At 41.4% G+C, this 19,115-nt stretch overlaps 2 protein-coding genes across 10 annotated transcripts in view; one reads left to right on the forward strand and one right to left on the reverse strand.

Moving 5' to 3' along the window:
• Positions 1-19,115, forward strand: part of LOC100118600 (protein rhomboid) — a 167,623-nt gene that overhangs the window by 60,749 nt on the left and 87,759 nt on the right. For 2 of the 9 annotated variants that reach the window (XM_031922535.1, XM_008216202.3), the window contains exon 1: positions 15,764-16,075. The exons of the other annotated variants lie outside the window; for them this stretch is intronic. The gene's annotated coding sequence lies outside the window, so the exon portion shown is untranslated. Of the gene's footprint in view, positions 1-15,763; positions 16,076-19,115 lie in introns of those variants that run through there. 9 annotated transcript variants of the gene reach the window in all.
• LOC100114783 lies at positions 2,585-3,539 on the reverse strand. The gene is made up of 2 exons (XM_001608112.5): positions 3,374-3,539; positions 2,585-3,198 (listed from the first exon to the last, which is right to left on the reverse strand). The coding sequence occupies exon 2, from the start codon at positions 3,156-3,158 to the stop codon at positions 2,667-2,669; it is 492 nt and encodes a 163-aa protein (XP_001608162.1). The 5' UTR covers positions 3,159-3,198; positions 3,374-3,539; the 3' UTR covers positions 2,585-2,666.

The raw sequence follows: 19,115 nt of genomic DNA on the forward strand, positions 1-19,115 counted from the left end.
TTTTTTCCGCCGCCTAGCGAGAAAAAAGGTGCGCTTTTCGCTCGTGCTTGTTAATCTCTTCCGGAACCCGGGTAATTAACCCGACAATTACGAAATGCCCCCGGAGGACCTGCTGCAACGCGGTGCGCGCACGCCAGGCTCGTCAGGCTCGAAAATGTTCGTACCCCCCTCCCCCCTTTGAAAGAATCGCACTGCGGCCGCCGCGTAACTCCGACCTCCTGGAACATGACTGGGCTTCAACTCTCCCGAGGTATGCAATTTACAGTTATACGATGTGTACGTATGGTCTTTTATCATTCCAGGGGGACTGTGTACTACTGATCCCTCTTTTTACCGGCCAGGTGAGGGGAGTATAGTCGCAACCTCCCACATGATTTTAAATGCAAAGTGGGATTTCGGCGCATTTAATTTTCGAAAACCTTTCCCAGCTTTTCGAGCGATGAAAATTTTTGATGATTTTGAAACGTAACTCAAACATTCCTCTTCATCTTTCCAAAGCACGTATGTGTAAAAAGGCTTCATTTCTGGTAATAATAATAATCTGGATTTAGCATGAACAGGGCGTTCGGACGGGCGCATTACATTACTGCATGATACAGAATAGTAATACGATAAGCCCCGAACCGCGAGCGAGTATGTATATATGTGTAGAGGTAGACCCCCTTGGCCCGCATCATAAATCCCCTGAAAGAAGCGCAGAGCTCGACTTCTTTCTCGCATGGAATTAAAAGGACGCTGCTACTCCGTAACCTCTTCTCTTTCGTAGGGGTCTTCGTTCGTCGCTCTCTCTTTCTCTCTCTCTCTCTCTCTCTCTCTCTCTCTCTCTCTCTCTCTCTCTCTCTCTCCCTCTCTCGTTATACGCCGGTGTAACTCGGCTCTCTTTCTTATCTGCCATTCACCCCGTTTCTTTTCAGCCCAGGCTATCGCCTCTTCTCTGTTTTGTTTACTTCCTTCTTATTCGGGCTTTTCTCTCTGGCTCTCTTTCGCGGCGCTTCACCTACTTTCCGCACGGCTGCTGCCACTGTTACCTTCTTTTCTTTCTCTCATACCTACTGCAGCAACAGCCAAATTTCGACGAGTCGTCGCTTTCGTCGTTTGCCGCCTCTAATCTCACTTGGTCCGTTTTGCATCACTCGCTTTCTGCACTTTCCGTCCGTTGACTTCGAATATCTCTTTGATGTCGATAGCGAATAATGAGTCCGCTGATGCGTGGTTTTCTGCGTCGATGCATTAATTTTTGTTTAAATATTTAGTTGTCGCTTTCTGCGCTGAGATTGAAGTTAATTATTCGATGTTTGCATAATCGTACCAAAGTTTCTGAGACGCGTATAACTAGTTTTGCAAATAACTTATCAATAAGCGGATTTTGTAAAAATGAAGTAGAAAATTCATTTTTTTTTCAGGTCGAATTGGATTTCTATAAGCTTCGTCTTTACTTGAATCAATGGTTAAATGGAGTAGAAACGCGTCTTGATTGTGGCCGATTAATTTTTTACCTTAGAACCAGTTGGCGCTTTCTCTTAAATAACATCCCTGGTAGAAAATTAATGGTTCGGATTTGCTAAGATCTTTAGACTTACCTAACTGCTTTAACGGTTGCTAAGCTAAAATTTAACAAAAAATGTGGCTTAGGAACCGCTAAGTTTTCAAGATGTTTGCCGGAGGTTAATTTGAGGTTAAGAGGTTAGGATAATCAACAGCTAAATTAATCAGTTACATTTTATTAATATTCCAATTGTTTATATTTGATACAATCCTACTCCACTATCTGAACAAGCTTCTAAACTGCAAATTGAAAGGTATTGATCTGTATTCTTTTTAGAAATGCCAAGAGATCCATAAATAAATTTAAATAATCTTTGTTATCACTTTAATTGACTGATTTGAGATTTTGGTCCAAAATCACTGATGACAAGAAAAATGTGAAATTCTTATCTAATGACTGTATCAAATATAAAAAATTTGAATATTAATAAAATCAAACGTATTCATTAAGCTGGTAATTATCCTAACCTCTTAACCTATCTAAATATAACTTGAATATATTTTCTACAAATTGTTACATGTCCTTTGCATTTCCTAACCTTTTTCAATTTTAATCAATTATAGGTAAATTTATATTTATTAATAAAAGTTCTAACCTCACAATTGTATACACATGACTAGTAAACTAGATTTAAGCAAATGAACTGTAAGGAGCTGTGTATAAGCTTCTATTACAGTAAGCGGTTATTTAGCGGTTTTCTAAGCGGTTCATTAGCGTTATTGGTTAAATAAGCCATTGCTAAGCCATTGAACTGTTGACATTTCTACCAGAGATATATAGCAACTGTTATCTATCGAAACGTGTAAATATTGAAGTCGCTGTTGGTGATATCCTATCTAAGTAAAAGTTTTTGCGCAACTACATTTCTTTCTTATCTTATCATTAATTTTATTTTTGCTCGAATTTCATACGCTTGGTTAAAAAATAAAAATTATAAAATTGAAGCATTTTATACGAATCTATGCGTGATTACAATGTTTTTCAAGGTAAACTTGTTTTATCTTTAGTCTTACTATGCTATAGTACAACAAATACAACTGCTTGAACGTTTCATTTATTGAAAGAAATAATACAGCTTTATTTCTACATTAAAATTATCATAATCATAATGTATGTTATGTTAATTAATAATTTCAATTTTTTGGACATATGCTCTTGATTCAGCACAGGTGATTGATCCCCATGAGCCAGCATATACGTAATTTTTCAATTCGATGAAGCCATCTTTGTGTATTTTAACGCTCAAACCGATCCTACCTTCTTGATAAGCCCAACCCAACCTTGCCGATTCTACCCATGAATGGGAAAATATTTTGTAATTATTCTCTTCACTATAATCCGTTAAAGGAATTGTTGGTTCTTTTAATAGACCAGTCCCTTTGGTATAAAGCTCCATACGTCCGTGAGCTACAACGGATGTCGACCGATTTATGTCGCTATAATTGAGTCCTATTGAATCCAAGGTTTTGAGCTCAAAGGTGTAGCTACGTTCATCACCACCACCACTAGCACATTTTTTGATTTCATTCTTCCAAGTGGGTCCTGTGATGATGTGTGATTTGCAGTTGATACATGTAATCGAAGATATAATAATTAATGTTTTGAGGAACATAGTTTATTTCCTGCTTTTTGATGATAAACTCGATTAATTCCTGAAAACATAAACAAGATTTATATAATAATTGTAAGTGTTACGATCATTACGAGAATATTTATTCGAAACAAAGTAAAATTTTGCTGTAGTTTGTTTCTATTTTAAAACCTATTATTCACCCCTTGCACAGTACTTATAATATTACTATGAAAAAAAAGTATTAAAAATCTTACTTTTCAGAAGACTACTAATTTTAAAATCCTTTGTTATATTCTACACGATAACTGGTTGCAAATACGAATAAGTCAAATTCCGAGATGGTTTAAATCGAAGCAGAACATATTTCCAGAAACTACTCTGTACTGAATGCTAGCTCATTCTCGAATGAACAACAGTTCTCATTTATCGCGGTTTTTATAAGACTCGAGGCTTGATAATATTCACATTAATCAATAGATATCAGTAAACGGATGTGGCAATTTATATTTTAGTATCTTCAGTTATTAGCACCCTGGTAGAAATCTTGACGAGTTGTTGTCCAGTTTTTCGCGTATTTATAAAAATACGCCAATTTATGCTCACCATTTTCTCTAGAAACCTCGTCACCTGGCGACGTTCACTACTCCAAAACTCGAGAATAACCCGTCTAGCGAATTAAGTTAATTAGTGCAGCAATAAATAATTGTATTAAAAAAAATGCCATGCCATGTATAGTTTATAAATAATTGATCGTGTAACCCTCTGTAATAGGGCACACACATGGTATATTAGAATATAATTATGCATTAATTTTGAGGTTATGAGCGTTCATTTCATTCATATGGCCCGTTTTTAAAATAAAAATAATCAGTATCTTTTGAAACAAAAAATTAGAAAGATTTGTTGTAATATAAATAATTTATTGAAAAAATATTTTTGAACATTTCTTAAAATAATTGTAATGTTGTGTACATCAAAGACGAGTAACATATTGTTCTTTAATACATAATAATACATATAATATTATAATGATATAAAATAATCTTTCAAACTAAGAACACATTTTTTATTTTTGCCAGTTCTTGGCATTGCAAACGACGTCGCTCAGAGCCGATAGTGTATCTTTTTTAGTGGTCGCCAATGATTTTTCACTCCTTTTGGATGTGTCAATTAGAACCATGCAATCAAAGAATTCTGTTTTCTTGAATATTAAATTTGATGTCTTTGTTTTGTCTGAGGAACTTCTTACAGCAGTACATTGTAACATTACATCTTTACTTATAAACATTTTGAGCATTGTAACAAAGCTTTTGGTTAATACCAAATCTTTGTCCATACAATTGCTCAATTCTACAAACTAAAAGAAAAAGAATACTTTATTAATACTATTAATTATTAATATATATTTCAAATTATTTACAATAAAACTTTTTCTTACGAAATCTCCTTTCAAAAATTCATTTGTCTTCAAATCTCCATCAAATTTAACGAACTCTTCCATGGTTGCAATAGGCAGTGTGATGTTGTACTTGGCAAAAAAGTTTACGGTAGACTTTGTACTTTTAACAACTTCCTTACCCATCATGTAGTTACATAACTATTGAGTAGATATTTGCAACTTTTTGAGATTCGAGTTTATTTCTTGCAGCTCCATTAGAACAGCAACCTCGAATGGAGAGTTCGTGGCCACATTTGACAAATTAATGATTGGAGCATTCAAGATAGAAATAACTGTAACAAATTTTAACAATCATCATTAAATATTTAAGTAACAATTTTTATAAAATTATGTAAAAGTTAAGAATTCCAAGTATTAACTACCTTCAGCATTATATTTGACTTGCTCATGTACGTCCTTTGCTGTAATCTTCTTAGTAGATTCAGATTTTATATCTGGTTGCGTATGAGTTCATTCTATATATTGCATGCTGCAGGAATCTGATTAGCTGGAATGTAAGTCAGCGCTGTACGTGCCTCAACAGGTTCCGTAGACTGCTGTCCTCTATTTGTCCTATTGGATTGAGTGTAGGTATACGGTGTAAGAGTTTCATCAGGTTCCGAAGAGTGCTACACTCCAGGTGTAGTAGGAGATTCCATCGAGTGTCCCTGAGATGTCCCAGCAGATTGTGCCTCAAAGTTTCCAGTTTGAACAATATTTTCTACAGCCTTCGCTGAGTGTTTGGCCCTTTTATTTTTTTTCAAGCGATGAGAGATCTCTTTAGGTGCAGAATAATCACTGTCTTCATTTGAGGCTACGTCTCCATCACTATGATTTGTCATGTTCACCATAAAACTATCAGATTGATTCGAGGTGCTCGTAACAGATTGTGCTTTTGTTGTAACTTTCACTTGAATTTTTTCAGTATAATCTTCCTTTGACGTAGAATCACTGATCAATGTAGACTTCAACTTTTTTTCTTTATCTATCAGTTGCTTTTGACGAATAGCTATTTCCATTTTTTTTTGTATATCTGAGATACTTTGATCAGATTCAAGGGCGAATAAATCATCTTCTGTTTGTAATCTTCCAACTTTATTGAGAGCTTCTATGTAACTTTTAGACCGTCCTTTCAATTCTACTATGAAAACTGGCCAATCTTCAGGGGCATCGACTAAAGTGCTTATAAATGATTGAAGGAGTTCTCCATCCTCTCCATCATAAGGAGACTTCATGAACTTTGACGTAAACTTACTTTTCTTGTTATCAAATGATAACCATTTAGTAGGCACGATATCCGCTTCCTCAATCTTACGCTTCCTTCCTTTATGAACAAATCTTATTAGGCTGTAAGCATACACTTCCTCGTCTGCCTCAATGTCACTCATTCTGCAAAAATAAAAATAAATGAAAAATTAAAACAGTTGCAGTTCAAAAGTTCATTTTCTTACACATAAATAGGGTTGTTATTGCTATTCTTACTTAATAATTTGAGGTACCAAAAAAACCAATAACTAATAAGGTAGCCCCCTTTTCGTTTACTTTATTGTAAGTTTAACAAAAATTTGCATGATTCACTGCTATAAAGCTTTCTTGTTTGAAAGATCATCCGCCGATCCGCGCCGCGTACATTACACGTATAGGTTAAGGGTAAGATTAGGTACTGTGATATAATAACAGAACTGTAGCAGACGCGTGAACTTTTTTTTTTTTTTTACATGGCATTTGGAACTCGAAAGTTCATCGCCTCATCTACGCAAGCCTTCCACGCTGCCCTATCTTGTGTCAATCCCACCCAAGATGCACCTCTCCGATCGACACCAACCCGTCCTATTACTACTAGATCCGCTTTTACGTTGTCCTCCCATCTACGTCTAGGTCTACCTAGAGGTCGTGTTACCATCGGCCTGCCCTTCATGGCACGCGCTGCCGTACGGTCGTCTCCCATTCTCGCTACGTGCCCTGCCCATCCCAATCTGCGCGATTTTATTATTCTGTTAATATTTGGTGACGCGTACAGATTGTGTAACTCATCATTGTGTAGTCTCCTCCATTCCCCGGTTTCCTCATCTTTCTGCGGCCCGTATATTTTTCGCAAGACTTTATTTTCAAATACCCTAAAACGGTTGTCCGCCTGCTTAGTGAGAGCCCACGTTTCGCACCCGTACAGAACCACCGGCAGTATTATTGTCCTGTATATTCTTATTTTAACGTTTTTAGACAACAGTCTCGACTTAAGTAAATTACTCACGGCGTAGAAGCAAGCATTACCCGAATGGAATCTCTTATTTATTTCGACATTAATCTCGTTTCTATCATTTATGGTCGTACCCAGATACCTGAATTCGCTAACCTTTTCAAAAGTAAAATTCCCAACTCTGAGATCTTCCTCCCCTCTGCAGATGCCTAGCTTATCCACAATCATGTACTTTGTTTTTGATTCACTCACTTCTAACCCTGTATACTCCACCGCTTTTATGAGGATTTCCGCGTTTCTTGCTACCGTTTCCCTACAATCCCCCAGTATATCCAAATCATCTGAGTAGCCGAGTATCTGCGTTGTTCCATTAAGCGTTGCGCCCATCTGGCTAACCTGCATTTTTCTAACGGCATACTCTAACGTTAAGTTGAACAGCACCGTAGAGAGTCCATCCCCTTGTTTTAAACCATCGCGTATCATGAAGGGTTCTGATACATTACCGCCTACTCGGACCTTTCCCGTGCTTCCGTTCAGACATATTTGAATTAATCTCACGAGTTTTTTCGGTACACCGAGAAGTACTAGAATTTGATACATTTTGCTTCGCTTAATAGAGTCGTACGCTTTTTTAAAATCTATAAATAGTTGGTGTATGGTTTCGCAAAATTCCCACTTTTTCTCTAACAACTGTCTTATGGTAAATATTTGATCGCTCGTCGATCTGTTGCGCCGAAATCCGCACTGATAATCTCCTACTATATCTTCCGCGAATGGAGTGAGTCTAGCTTGTATTACGTTTGACAGAACTTTGTAGCACGTTGCTAAAAGTGAAATACCCCTATAGTTATTGCAGTCTGTCTTATCCCCCTTTTTAAAAATCGGTATAATGATAGATTCCTTCCAATTTTCGGGTATTGTTTCATTTTTCCAGATGGCACATACTAGTTTATAGATTTTGAAAGTGAGCTCGACGCCCCCATATTTGAGTAACTCAGCTGGTATAGAGTCATTTCCCGCGGCTTTATTGTTTTTTAGTTTTTTAATCGCGACCTCTACTTCTTGGTAGCTCGGTTCCTCCACGTGGGGTTTAGCAGTGTGAATTTCGTCCCCTAATTCTTCGCTATTTTCGTGCACGTTTAATAATTTATCGAAATAATTTTTCCACAGCGACAGTAATTCGTTGTCATTTGTTACGAGGTCCCCGTTTTCGTCTTTCATGAATTGCGCTCTACTCCTAAAACCCTGTCTGATGGCGTTAATCCCTCTGTACATTTCGCGGGGGTTATTTTCCTTACTGTTAGTTTCTATTCTCCTAATAAGATTCTTTTGATACTCCCGCTTCTTATTTCTGTAGATCGCGCTCGTCTGTTTCCTTACGTTAGAATACTCTTCTACCGTCCTATCGCTTCTATTTTGTAAGCTATCTAATTTAGCCTTTTTGCGTCTTTCAAACCAGAGTTCGCACTCTTCGTCAAACCATAGTTTGCTCTTTGGCTTTTTCTTTTTACCCGTACTTTGTTCGCGGCCTCTTTTACCGTTTTTTCGATGTCCCCCCATAAGCTATTCGATTCGTCATTCCCCTCCGGCGATGTGTTTGCTTCTTCAAGTGCCTGAAACCTGTTATTAATTTCTATCTGGTACCTAATTCGCTCTGTTCTATCTCGTAGTTTCTCAATATCGAAGCTTTCTACCTTGTTTGCTCGCTTACTATTTTGATTCGCTACTAGTCTAGCTCTTAATTTGGCTACTACTAGGAAGTGGTCCGAGTTGCTATCTGCCCCTCTGTAAGCCCTTACGTCAAGAACATTAGTATGACGCCTTTTTTCAATGAGGAAATGATCAATTTGGTTCTGTGTGGCCCCGTCCGGCGATGTCCACGTTGCCTTGTGTATGTTCTTGTGCTTAAAACACGTAGTTTTGATTATAAGATCTTTTGCCGCCGCGAAATTTATGACCCTAATACCGTTATCATTGCTGGCTTCGTGCAGGCTTTCCTTACCTATAGTAGGCTTAAACATTTCCTCCCTACCTATTTTAGCATTGAAATCGCTTAATACTATTCTTGTGTCATAAGACGCGAACTGGCCGATTACCTGCTCTAAAGTTTCGTAATAGAGATCCTTAGCTTCTTCTTCTTTGTCCTCCGTAGGACAGTGTACATTAATAAATACATATCTATACCATTCCCCTTCGATAATGATGTACGAGAGCCTATCATTGACGGATTTGAAACTTTTAACCGAATGTATGATGCTTTTGCTTACGAGAAGTCCGGTGCCTAGAGATCCCCCACTCCCGGCTCCATACAGGTACGTGAAGTTACCCGATGCTAGTACTCCGCTATCTGGCCACCGCGATTCCTGTATTGCTACCAAATCTAGATTGTACCTATCAGCTTCCTTTACGAGTTCTTTAAACGCACCTGCTCTGTATAGACTGCGAACATTCCAAGTTCCGACCCTTAAGTCCCTTTTGGTTCGGATTTGATTTTTTTGAGCCATGATGTTATGTTAAACCCGCGCGCTTCGGATCCGTTCCGATCGCAGGTGAGTCCACCGTTCTAGAGGTGATAACCCCCATACCTCTCTAGAACTAAGTATGAGAGCTTTCCGACTTTGACGAGGACAGTGTCAATTCGTCGTCAGACACACTACGGTTTCATTCTCGCATCCTAACGCCCCCCTGCAAGGCAGCGCGCCTTCGCTGGCATCGTTACCGCATAAGACCAGGTGACGAATCATTCTACACATCCCCTTTCGGGGCAGTTGTCATCGCTCCCGCATCCTCCTCGGCAGCAGGATTTTTGCCCATTTTTGTAATGTGTGATGAAAGAGATAGATTGAGAGATAAGAGTTAATGTGAAGTGTTTTTGTTGTTGTGGTGCTTGCGTAGTGTTTCTAGATGAATGCGTTCGACAGTGTGGGCTCATCACACCCACGCCTGTTCCTATCGGCTGTCCGCGGCTGCTTATTCAATTTATTCGCAGCTAACCTCTTTCTCAGGGGCTGTTCCTCTATCCGCAACCTAAGGACGCGCTGTGTAGTGGTGATACCCACCCGTCCGATCTGGACGACAACGCCCAAGACCCGCTTAGGGTAGCGGCATTGTAACAGGACGCGTGAACTTTACAATGTGAAATTTAAATTATTGAACCTAAGAAAAGTAAATACAATAATAAATTAGAATAATAAATTTATGGCTTACCTTTATTTTTGTACTGTGATTTCATCAGTTCATGAACTTGTAATTCAATGTAAAAGAGGGACTAAATATATTTTATTTTCCTTGGATTCAGAAAAATTCAAATTTATCTTGACTATTTTCTGTTTAATGTTCTCCAATTGCACTGGTATAGAAGTATTCGACAATCGACTACCTTCCCAAATATCTAAGCTGCCTGAATGACAAGGGTACTCAAACAATGGCTCGAGCTTTGCATATTTTTTTACTTCTATGTATATAACTGAATGATTTCTGCAATAGTATTATCTTTTAAAAGCACTACATTATTAGGATGCTTGGCGGATAAAATCATTCCTTTGTACTTTAACTTTAAAAAAAAAATCTCTTCTTTGTACAATCACACATAATTCTTCAGGAATTGCTATTGTGTTATCTAAGAATTTTTCTCTTTCTTGTAGACGATTACAGTATTGTGACACTAGGTGCTTTGGTGACCGTAAAGCACTGCTTATACCACCCAAATAGGATTCAAAACTAAAAGCACTTAATTCACTTAGCGTGCATCCAGAGGTTTCCACATCATCACTTAGGTGTATCAAGTTATGAATGTTCATCGATAAAAATGTCTCTCCATACAGCTTTGACGTATTCTGCACAAACTGTTTAAAATAATCTCTTGCTTGACTCACATTCAAAAGTTTATTTTCATCTGATAATAACCTACATGCCAATGTGAATAGCATGAAGTGGTTATATAAATCTTCTGAAACTGTTTTCTTTAAAACAACTGGAGCTGCATAGAGAGCAAAAAATTTGAACTCCACAGCTTTATACTTGGCATAATGATTCGTTGACCTCATCTTGCGTGGGAATTCTTCTGGAATATCTATTTTAATTGAATCTGTTTGACGAGCTAATTCACTTTTAAGAGTTGCACTTAACCGCACTTTGTGACTGAATGGTTTTAATAAATATTCCATTATTCATTATTCTTTTAGTGCATCCCAAATATAGCAGATGCATTGGATCCAGTACAAATTGTGACAACATATCAACTGGTGGTTCAATGGCACATAATAGAGAAACATCCGTATGGTATTCAGGATCTTCATAGTTTCTAAATGACTGATTGATTCGCTGTGCTGCATCACTTTGAAGAAAGACGGTTGTTCCTTCAACTTTTTTGCCTATTACTAAGCATCTTTTGCAACCTTTATATGCCATATGACTCAGTACACATTTCAAAAATGATCTTGCTGGGCAGTCACACGTGAAGAATTTTATTTGTATTTTGAAACACTTATTTTCAATAACTAATCCACTTTTGAATAATTTATTCAATTCTTGAACAAATTCAGTCAAATAATCAGATGCACTTTTGGGTTTTCCGTGTCCACTATAAACAGCTGCAGTGAACGGCTTATATATATCCAACTTTGTATAAACTTTACAAAGAATTGGCCACATACATGCTGGATTTGATTTAAATAGCGACATACCATCAATATTAATTATTAGCTCTAAGACATCACTATCATGAAAATCTGCTTTAACTTGATCTTTTAATTGTTTTTCAATGCCTAAATACACAAATTCACCCACTGAATTGTCTACCACTGTCATCGGCTTTATGTCATATTTTTCTAAATCATCACATTTTAACAAAGTCTTTGTAGAGCAAGGAAGATTAGGTAAAAGCATTTTCCTCAATATCTTTAAAAGAGAATCTGAATGCTTGTGCGGTATACTATTAGACACTATCCATTCTTGCAATTCTTTAATTTCTGGTTCTTGATTTTCAAATAACTTTTGACTATATCTAGTCTCACTATCTAAATCGCTGTCAAATTCACTTTCACTAGAACTGTTGCTGTGGTCTGAATAATAAATATGAGATGAAGCCACGTTTTCAATTGGAGAATCTTCTTCCACGTATAAGTTTTTCTCTCGATCTTCCAAAAGTTGATTATAACTTTGTAGCTTTGAATCCATTTCCCTTTGCTTAATTTTGTCTTTATATCTTCATTTGCGATCACACATAATTACACAAATCTTAATGTGTACAAAATGAAAAACGGAGCAACGGTTATGTTACGCAACAGACGCTACGCACACTTGGCTACACTGCAGACGCTATACACAGTACACACATAGGCAGGAGCGGCTGCTACACGCGTGCGCATGCGCGTAAACGGATTTCGCGTTCACGAGTTGCTGCCGAGTTTTATTTGAATTTGCGGCGATCAATTCGTTTTCCAAACTGGCGATCTCTTAATTGACTGACTGGTTCAACTAGTCAATTTTCTACCAGGGCAGGTTAAGATATTGTGAGGCGTGATAATAACCCACGCGTAGTTTTAAAATAAAGTGCTCAATTGTCTGCTTGATTTTCGATAACATTAATCATACTTTGTTTGAATCTATAAATATAAAGAACATGAAAATTTTTGGAATTATTTAAAATCTGTCAGACGGTTCTATACAAATCCAGGCCCCATACACCCAACTTATCCCTCCCAGAGAAATTATATCAACGGTACACATTGTGCACCCCTTTTGCGCAAGGACAGCAAAGAAGAAGAAGAAGAGCGCTCGCGGCGCGCATGCATACACTTTTCCCGAGTCACGATAGAAGCTCTCGAGTTATTAATTTTCATGATGCAGATTGCGCGCTCGTGGCTCGCGCTCTCTTTCCCTCCCATGTGGCGACGGCAGCAGTAGCTCTGCGGACAGAGCCGCGTGTGTTTTGTCCGTCCGGCCGTAGTGCCTTAGCCACTCTCTCTCTCTCTCTCTCTCTCTCTCTCTCTCTCTCTCTCTCTCTCTCTCTCTCTCTCTCTCTCCCTCTCTCTCTCTTGGACGCGTTGCCTCGGCAACCATGTTTGCCAATCTCGTCGTCTTATCCGCTTCCTCCTCCTTCTTGCAAGCTCGGACTAGCGAAGAGAGTGCAGCGTGCGCGGTGGGCAAAAAAGTTCGGAGGGCAAGAAGAAGTCCTCAGATGGAGCGTACGCGCGCCGAGCGCGAGGAGCTGCGCCGATGCCCGACGTCTCGAGTGCCTGGGACTTGGGCTTTTTTGCTCGCGACGATATCGTCGACGTCGTCGCCTAAGTGATTACTGCGATCTCGAGGTGCGGAATCCGCTCGAGTAGAACAGGCAAGAAGCGTATTACATCGATGAATGCCCGAGCACGCCTTATGCTTCCAAAAGCACGTGTACGACGCTTATTGCGAGTTCTGCACAAAAGTCGCGTTCGTTTCCAGAATCCACTTTGCGCTATACATACGCCGGGAAACGATCGCCATCAGCGTTATACTCGCACGTGTGCGGAAAAGAATTCGGCACACACGGTTCGTCGATTAATCCCCCCAAAAGTAATACCCTCGCGCGAGAAAAAAGCACAGCCTCCTCGCTTCATGAAAAATGCCGATCTCTCACGCGCGAATTAGCGAGCTCTCACGAGTACACGCGGAGGAGCGGCTCGTTTGGTCTCTTATCCGCGTCATGCATATTCCGATGACCTTATATACGTATACCTCGCCGACTGGCCCGTAGTTATATACTCCAGTAAGCGTGGCGGAGGCTCTTAATGCAAATAACACTCGAAGAGCTGCAAGAGCTCAAGGGTGAAAAACTCGAGGAGGGGCGGCCCGGCGAGGGGTATATGAGGCACGAAAATAAAAGGATCGAGTATGGGCTGCGGAAAAGAAAATAGCGGGAATAAGGCTCAGAGGGGGTGGGGAGGTATGCAGAGGCGCCGGCGCATATACCCTCCCCCTCTCTCCGACCGACACATACACAGAGTAATGTATTATAGCATGCAGGGCACGTAGCTGCTGGAACTTCGATTTTCATTTCCTTCTCCCTGCTCTCTCGCTCTGTCTCTCCGGCTTTCGCCTCTCTCTCTCTCTCTCTCTCTCTCTCTCTCTCTCTCTCTCTCTCTCTCTCTCTCTCTCTCTCTCTCTCTCTCTTCACGAGCTTTAATTTTCCCACTGCAGCCGCGCGGCCGCCTTTAAAAGCGCGCGAGGGAGCGAGCAAGCGAACGAACGAGCGCTCGCAGAAGCGCGGGCATCTGATTGACTTAATTCTGATACGGCTCTCTCGAGAGCTTCGCACTTCTCGGGCTTGGCTTCTATCTCTCGCCCTCTCGCTTACTCTCTTTCTCTCTCTCGCCCTCTCGCTTACTCTCTTTCTCTCTCTCGCCCTCACTTACTCTCTTTCTCTCTCCCCCCCCCCCCCCCTCTCTCTCTCTCTCTATCTCTCTCTCTCTCTCTGCAGCAGACTCGCTCTTTCGCGCTGTATCCGTATGCGATGGAAGCAGGAGACCCGATCGCTTTTAACGACGAGTCCAATTTGAAGATTAAACAATTACGAGAATGCGAAAATGTGATGGAAGCTCCGCTGCGGAAAGATATCTCTCATCGAGATGTACAGTCGTAGAGGTGTGAAAAGTTCCACTATCGCAGCTAGTATACGGTTTTCCTTCTTTTTCTTGCGCTCGGTTCTTTCATCCCATTAATTTAGCGGGAAATTTTGCGACGTACTTTTCATCTCTTATGTTTTTTCAAGGTTAACATTTTTATCTGCGGAAAGATTCATTCTAAATTACATTGAGATGTACAGATTATATTGAGTGCAACACCTTTATACCTTTTGTTTTTTTAATGTTTTACTGCGTGATGTGATAAGAGAAGAGCTTGTGATTTCAGGAATAATTTGACACCGACGCTAGTAAAATTAACGAGTTCTCGGTGAGGTTACGTCTATGTGGTATATATAGGCACGTTGAGGACGTTAATTTTCCAGATGCCAGACTAATTTTCTTGACGCTTGATAGTCATTGCGTTCGGCTCTCTTATAAAACATCGGACGCACTTAAAGGCTGAAAAAAGAAGAGAAGGTCGCTACTATTTTTACCGTGGCTAACGTTATGTCTCTGCGTTTTAGTAGACGGTTTTCCGATCGTCTTTTCCTTCAGACATTAATGTAATTACTGGGAACAAAATATTTAAGTTCGTCTTTGCCAAGGTATGTTTTCTAATTAATAAGAGCAGAGAAACGGAGAGCTAGATTTTTAATTAATAATATCTTATCTTCTGAGGTACATTATAATTAATTTCAGAGACGTTTTGTCTCTGACTTTTCTGAGACGACTATGTGGTACTTTTCGCACGAACGTTTATCTTAACGTTCAGTAAAATCAGATTTACCGAGGCATCTTGAAAGTTTGAGTAACCATGAGAACGCTTTTTTTCTGAAGTGTCGTATGAGCGTGCTTGATATCAGAGCAAAAAGAGCAGCCTTTTCGAGCCTGTCATCGGCTGTGCGGACATCTGTTGTGTAACTTGAGCGAGCTCCACTCCACTGTGAAAAACTTGTTTATTCCCGCTTGCGTCGTAATTACACGTCGCAGGACTGTTCGACGATCGCGTTACGTCAGTACACAGTTCTAGACGATAGAGATGACGAGCCTCTTTTAAAAAAAATTTTCAAACCATTTCTATAAAGTTCAATGCGATAGCGTTCGCACGAGTCAATTACCAGCGGAATCACGCGGAAAGAAGCTCATCATCTGCATTACGAGAATACGAATCAAAGCTTCTCCCTGAAAAAACGTCCCAGGGCTGATATTCTGATTTATTCAAATATTGCATTTTCACAGACTCACGTCTCAGTGTCACGGCGCGCTTTCCGGATTTCCCGCGTCGATTCGCGTCGGATTGCGTCGCCATGGCGACGGCGACGTCAAAGAGGCCGCCGTCGCGGGGGCGCGCGCGCATCCGAGCTATATGCGCGCTAGTCTCTCGTCTGGTCTGCTCCGCGCGAGGGAAAGAGCGACGACCGATTCAGTGCACGCGCTGACGGCCGACCGAGCGCACACGTGTTCACCTCCTGTCCCTCGACCAGTTTTTGCTCTCGCATACACTCACACACTTGTATCCCGCCGGCTGAGCGTTTCTGACCGCGAGCTATCGGTTCTCGAGTACTTGGCTCTTTCCGTATTCGCGTATGAAGTGTGACTGAAGACGACCGAAGAATATATTGCTGCCGGAAAGTTGACGCTGCGAGTTTCTGCCGGAGGTGCGTCGAGCGGCTGGTGCTGTACTCCAGTCAGGGGGATCCTGGTCAAAGCGAAGAAGGTGAAAACTCAGAGCTTTATCGACAATTTTAGTTTTTCTCGCTTTCATAAATGTCACGAATGAATCCGAACGGTCCGGTAGGAGACATTCATGTTAAAGCTTAATAATTATTCGCTAAACTTGCGGGTAACATAACTTACGAACTAATTAGGCAAAGTTTTTACCTTTGATGCGCACTAAGCTGCACGCAATATATGGACGATGAGCTAGCTGCGAATTATCGGTAGAATCCGTTACAAGCGCTTCCATAGATATTAAAGTGTGCAAATCACGAAATTAATTAAAGGCGTACACCTGCTGAGAACGAAGCGAACCGAAGTTATTTTAAAAGAAAATGAGAATCGAAACAATTAACGAGTTCGAAATCACTTTAAGATGTTTAGACTTGAATTAAACTAAGAAATTCTCGGGCGCTGCAGAAGAGAGAACTCGCAAACAGATACTTCGAAACAAAATTTTTGAAGAAAGTTCTGCATCGCGAATGTTCGTATAATGACTTTTTTCTTTATTTATCATCAGCTTTATTCCTTTATCTCCCTATCGGAAAATGCTAATTGCGTCAAATTAACGATTTCCTGCAGTGTCACGTTTGCATAAATAATACCCTACACGTGTACTCATCGCCCATATATTTTATTCAAAATAGCTTGTTCCTCGAGCTTCATCATCCCATCCATACCGTTGGTGCTACATAAGCTCGCAAAGTCTGAAAGCTCCGCGACATGCTGTTTCAAAATCATCCTCATTCGTAAACTTTGGTAAACACGCACGTTCCCGTCCGCGTCTACGTACACAAGCAGAACCCGAACCGTCTACGGCGCAGTCGTATGCGTTTCACTGAGCTACGACTTCGTCGCTGATGCAAACAGAGACGCGGCGGCAGCGCTTCCGGCACCGTGAATCCATAAGACTACACTCCAAACGCCGAAATGAAAGCGCGCGTATTATATGCACGTTTATATCTATATAGGTATATACGTATATGTGTACGAAGCTATACGCGGCTGTATACGGTTAAGTATACAGCAGTGGTAGTGCGTCGGTCGTCAAAAAGCTCCGGGAAGAAAGAGGCTCCGAAGCACCAAGGCTCGCTCGGCAGCGGGAGCACATAACGAGGCTTTATAGCGCGCGAAGACAAACGCGAGACGCGTGGCCGTTTCTGCAGCTATATATAGTGCTGCTGTATCCTCTGCGCCGAGACTAATTCCGCGGCCGTTCGAGGGAGAAAAAGTTGCTTGAAATGCGAAGACCGCGAACGAGCGAAACCAAGAAGTATAAGATTTGTTCTGCGGACATAAGGGTCGCCGTTTATTTTTCATACAACACACAGAGTCACCGGCAGCGCCGCAGGCAATCGTTTTCGTAAATCCCGGCGTTTTCAGTGCTTTTCTGGCCGCGAAACAAAGCGGCCGAGATATATCTTGCGCGCGCACGAAGTCCAACGCTCTGTCCCGCCGGCAACATTTTTATCAATTCTTCAGGCGAAACCACTGCCGTAACCCCCGGTTTCTAACTCTAAACAATCGCGTTGTCTCCAGAAGCGGCTTGCCTTTTCTCGCGCGGGGTCAGAGATCCCATATCCCAGCTGAACGTTCTCTCTCTCTCTCTCTCTCTCTCTCTCTCTCTCTTTCTCTCTCTTTCTCTCCATTTATTCGCAGCCGCGAGACGTGAACGCGCGCGCACTGCATTCCGAAGAAAAAGGGCCAAGCGGACGATGCGCAATTTATCCCGGGAAACTGCGCCGCACGGTGTATCCGGCGGCTCCGACATTGTCCGGATCGTCATTTGTCTGGCGAACGAGGTGCTGCTGGCGCGTGCCTGTATCGCGTCCCAAATTTCTCTCCCCTCGTCGGCCCTCTTTAATAGCCTCCCACAATACCGGGCGCTCACTCTCTCTTATGCAGAGCGCCAAATCACGGGAATTCCTTTGTAAACTAGCTCCTCGGATCGAGTCCTTCATTACGAAGATTCTTCGTTTCAGCGCTAAAATATGCGCGCTACGTTACTCTCTTTCGCGAAAATAATTAATCTCAATAAAGCGCCCGGCCGGCCGACGGAATCCAAACAAAGTGATAAATTTTTGCAATCCAGTTACGTTATGACTTCCGATTCGCTCTGCTTTTATTCTCGGCAATCCTGGCGGAATGTTCGATATCCGTTGCGATTAATTGGCGGAGAAGAAGGATGGCTGCAGCGCCGAGCAGCATCGCGAGGCGTTCCACGAGGGAGTAGGATAGCTCGGTAAATTCAAAGCGCGATTTCAATATCTGTAATTGCACGCCTATGCAAGGCTGCGCGAATCTCTCTCTCTCTCTCTCTCTCTCTCTCTCTCTCTCTCTCTCTCTCTCTCTCTCGGTTCGCTCTCCCTCTGGGCGGCTGCAGCGCAAATCTTAGGAGAAGTCGCGCGCGGCGCTCAGCTGGCTCCCCCCGGAGCTTATCGTTTCCCCCGATCGCATTCGCATAATCAGCTCGTGATCTCCGCCGCGCGAGAGAAGCGCGGGAGCAACGATTTCCAAAGCTGCGCCTTATTACGCTCATCCAGTGTAATTCCACCGAGCTCGTCGGGATGCTAGCGCGGAAAGGTGCTTCGATCTCGTAACGACCAATATTTTCTCCCTTGTAAACGAATTCTGCACCCACGAAGATGCACTTGGCAAAGGCAATAATCCGCAGAGCGCGACTAAGCGAATTTCCAAGCAAGTTTTTCGGCTGAACCACTCTCGCGGCCATTGTGTTCGCGGAGCGTGCGTATACGTCGACTTAGGTAATTTACCCACTCAATGTGAACTGCGGCGCTGCCATTATTCCGAGTCCGCGTTACGCGCGCCATTTGTTTGCTCGCCCCGAAATTGTCTGGGAACAATAGAAAACGCTCGAGAAAATTAGTCGTGCCCACTATTTATAATTCCTTCTGCAGACGCGCGAATTGTATAATAACAGAATTGAGCGTTGAAAGCTAGACAGCGTCGGGGAAGTTTCGAAAAAAATTCACATCGATTTCAGGCCGCAGAGAACAATGCGGGTTTTAATGTCAGCGTGT

Source organism: Nasonia vitripennis, chromosome 2 (assembly GCF_009193385.2).
Source record: "Nasonia vitripennis strain AsymCx chromosome 2, Nvit_psr_1.1, whole genome shotgun sequence".
Taxonomy (NCBI): Eukaryota; Metazoa; Arthropoda; class Insecta; order Hymenoptera; family Pteromalidae; genus Nasonia; species Nasonia vitripennis.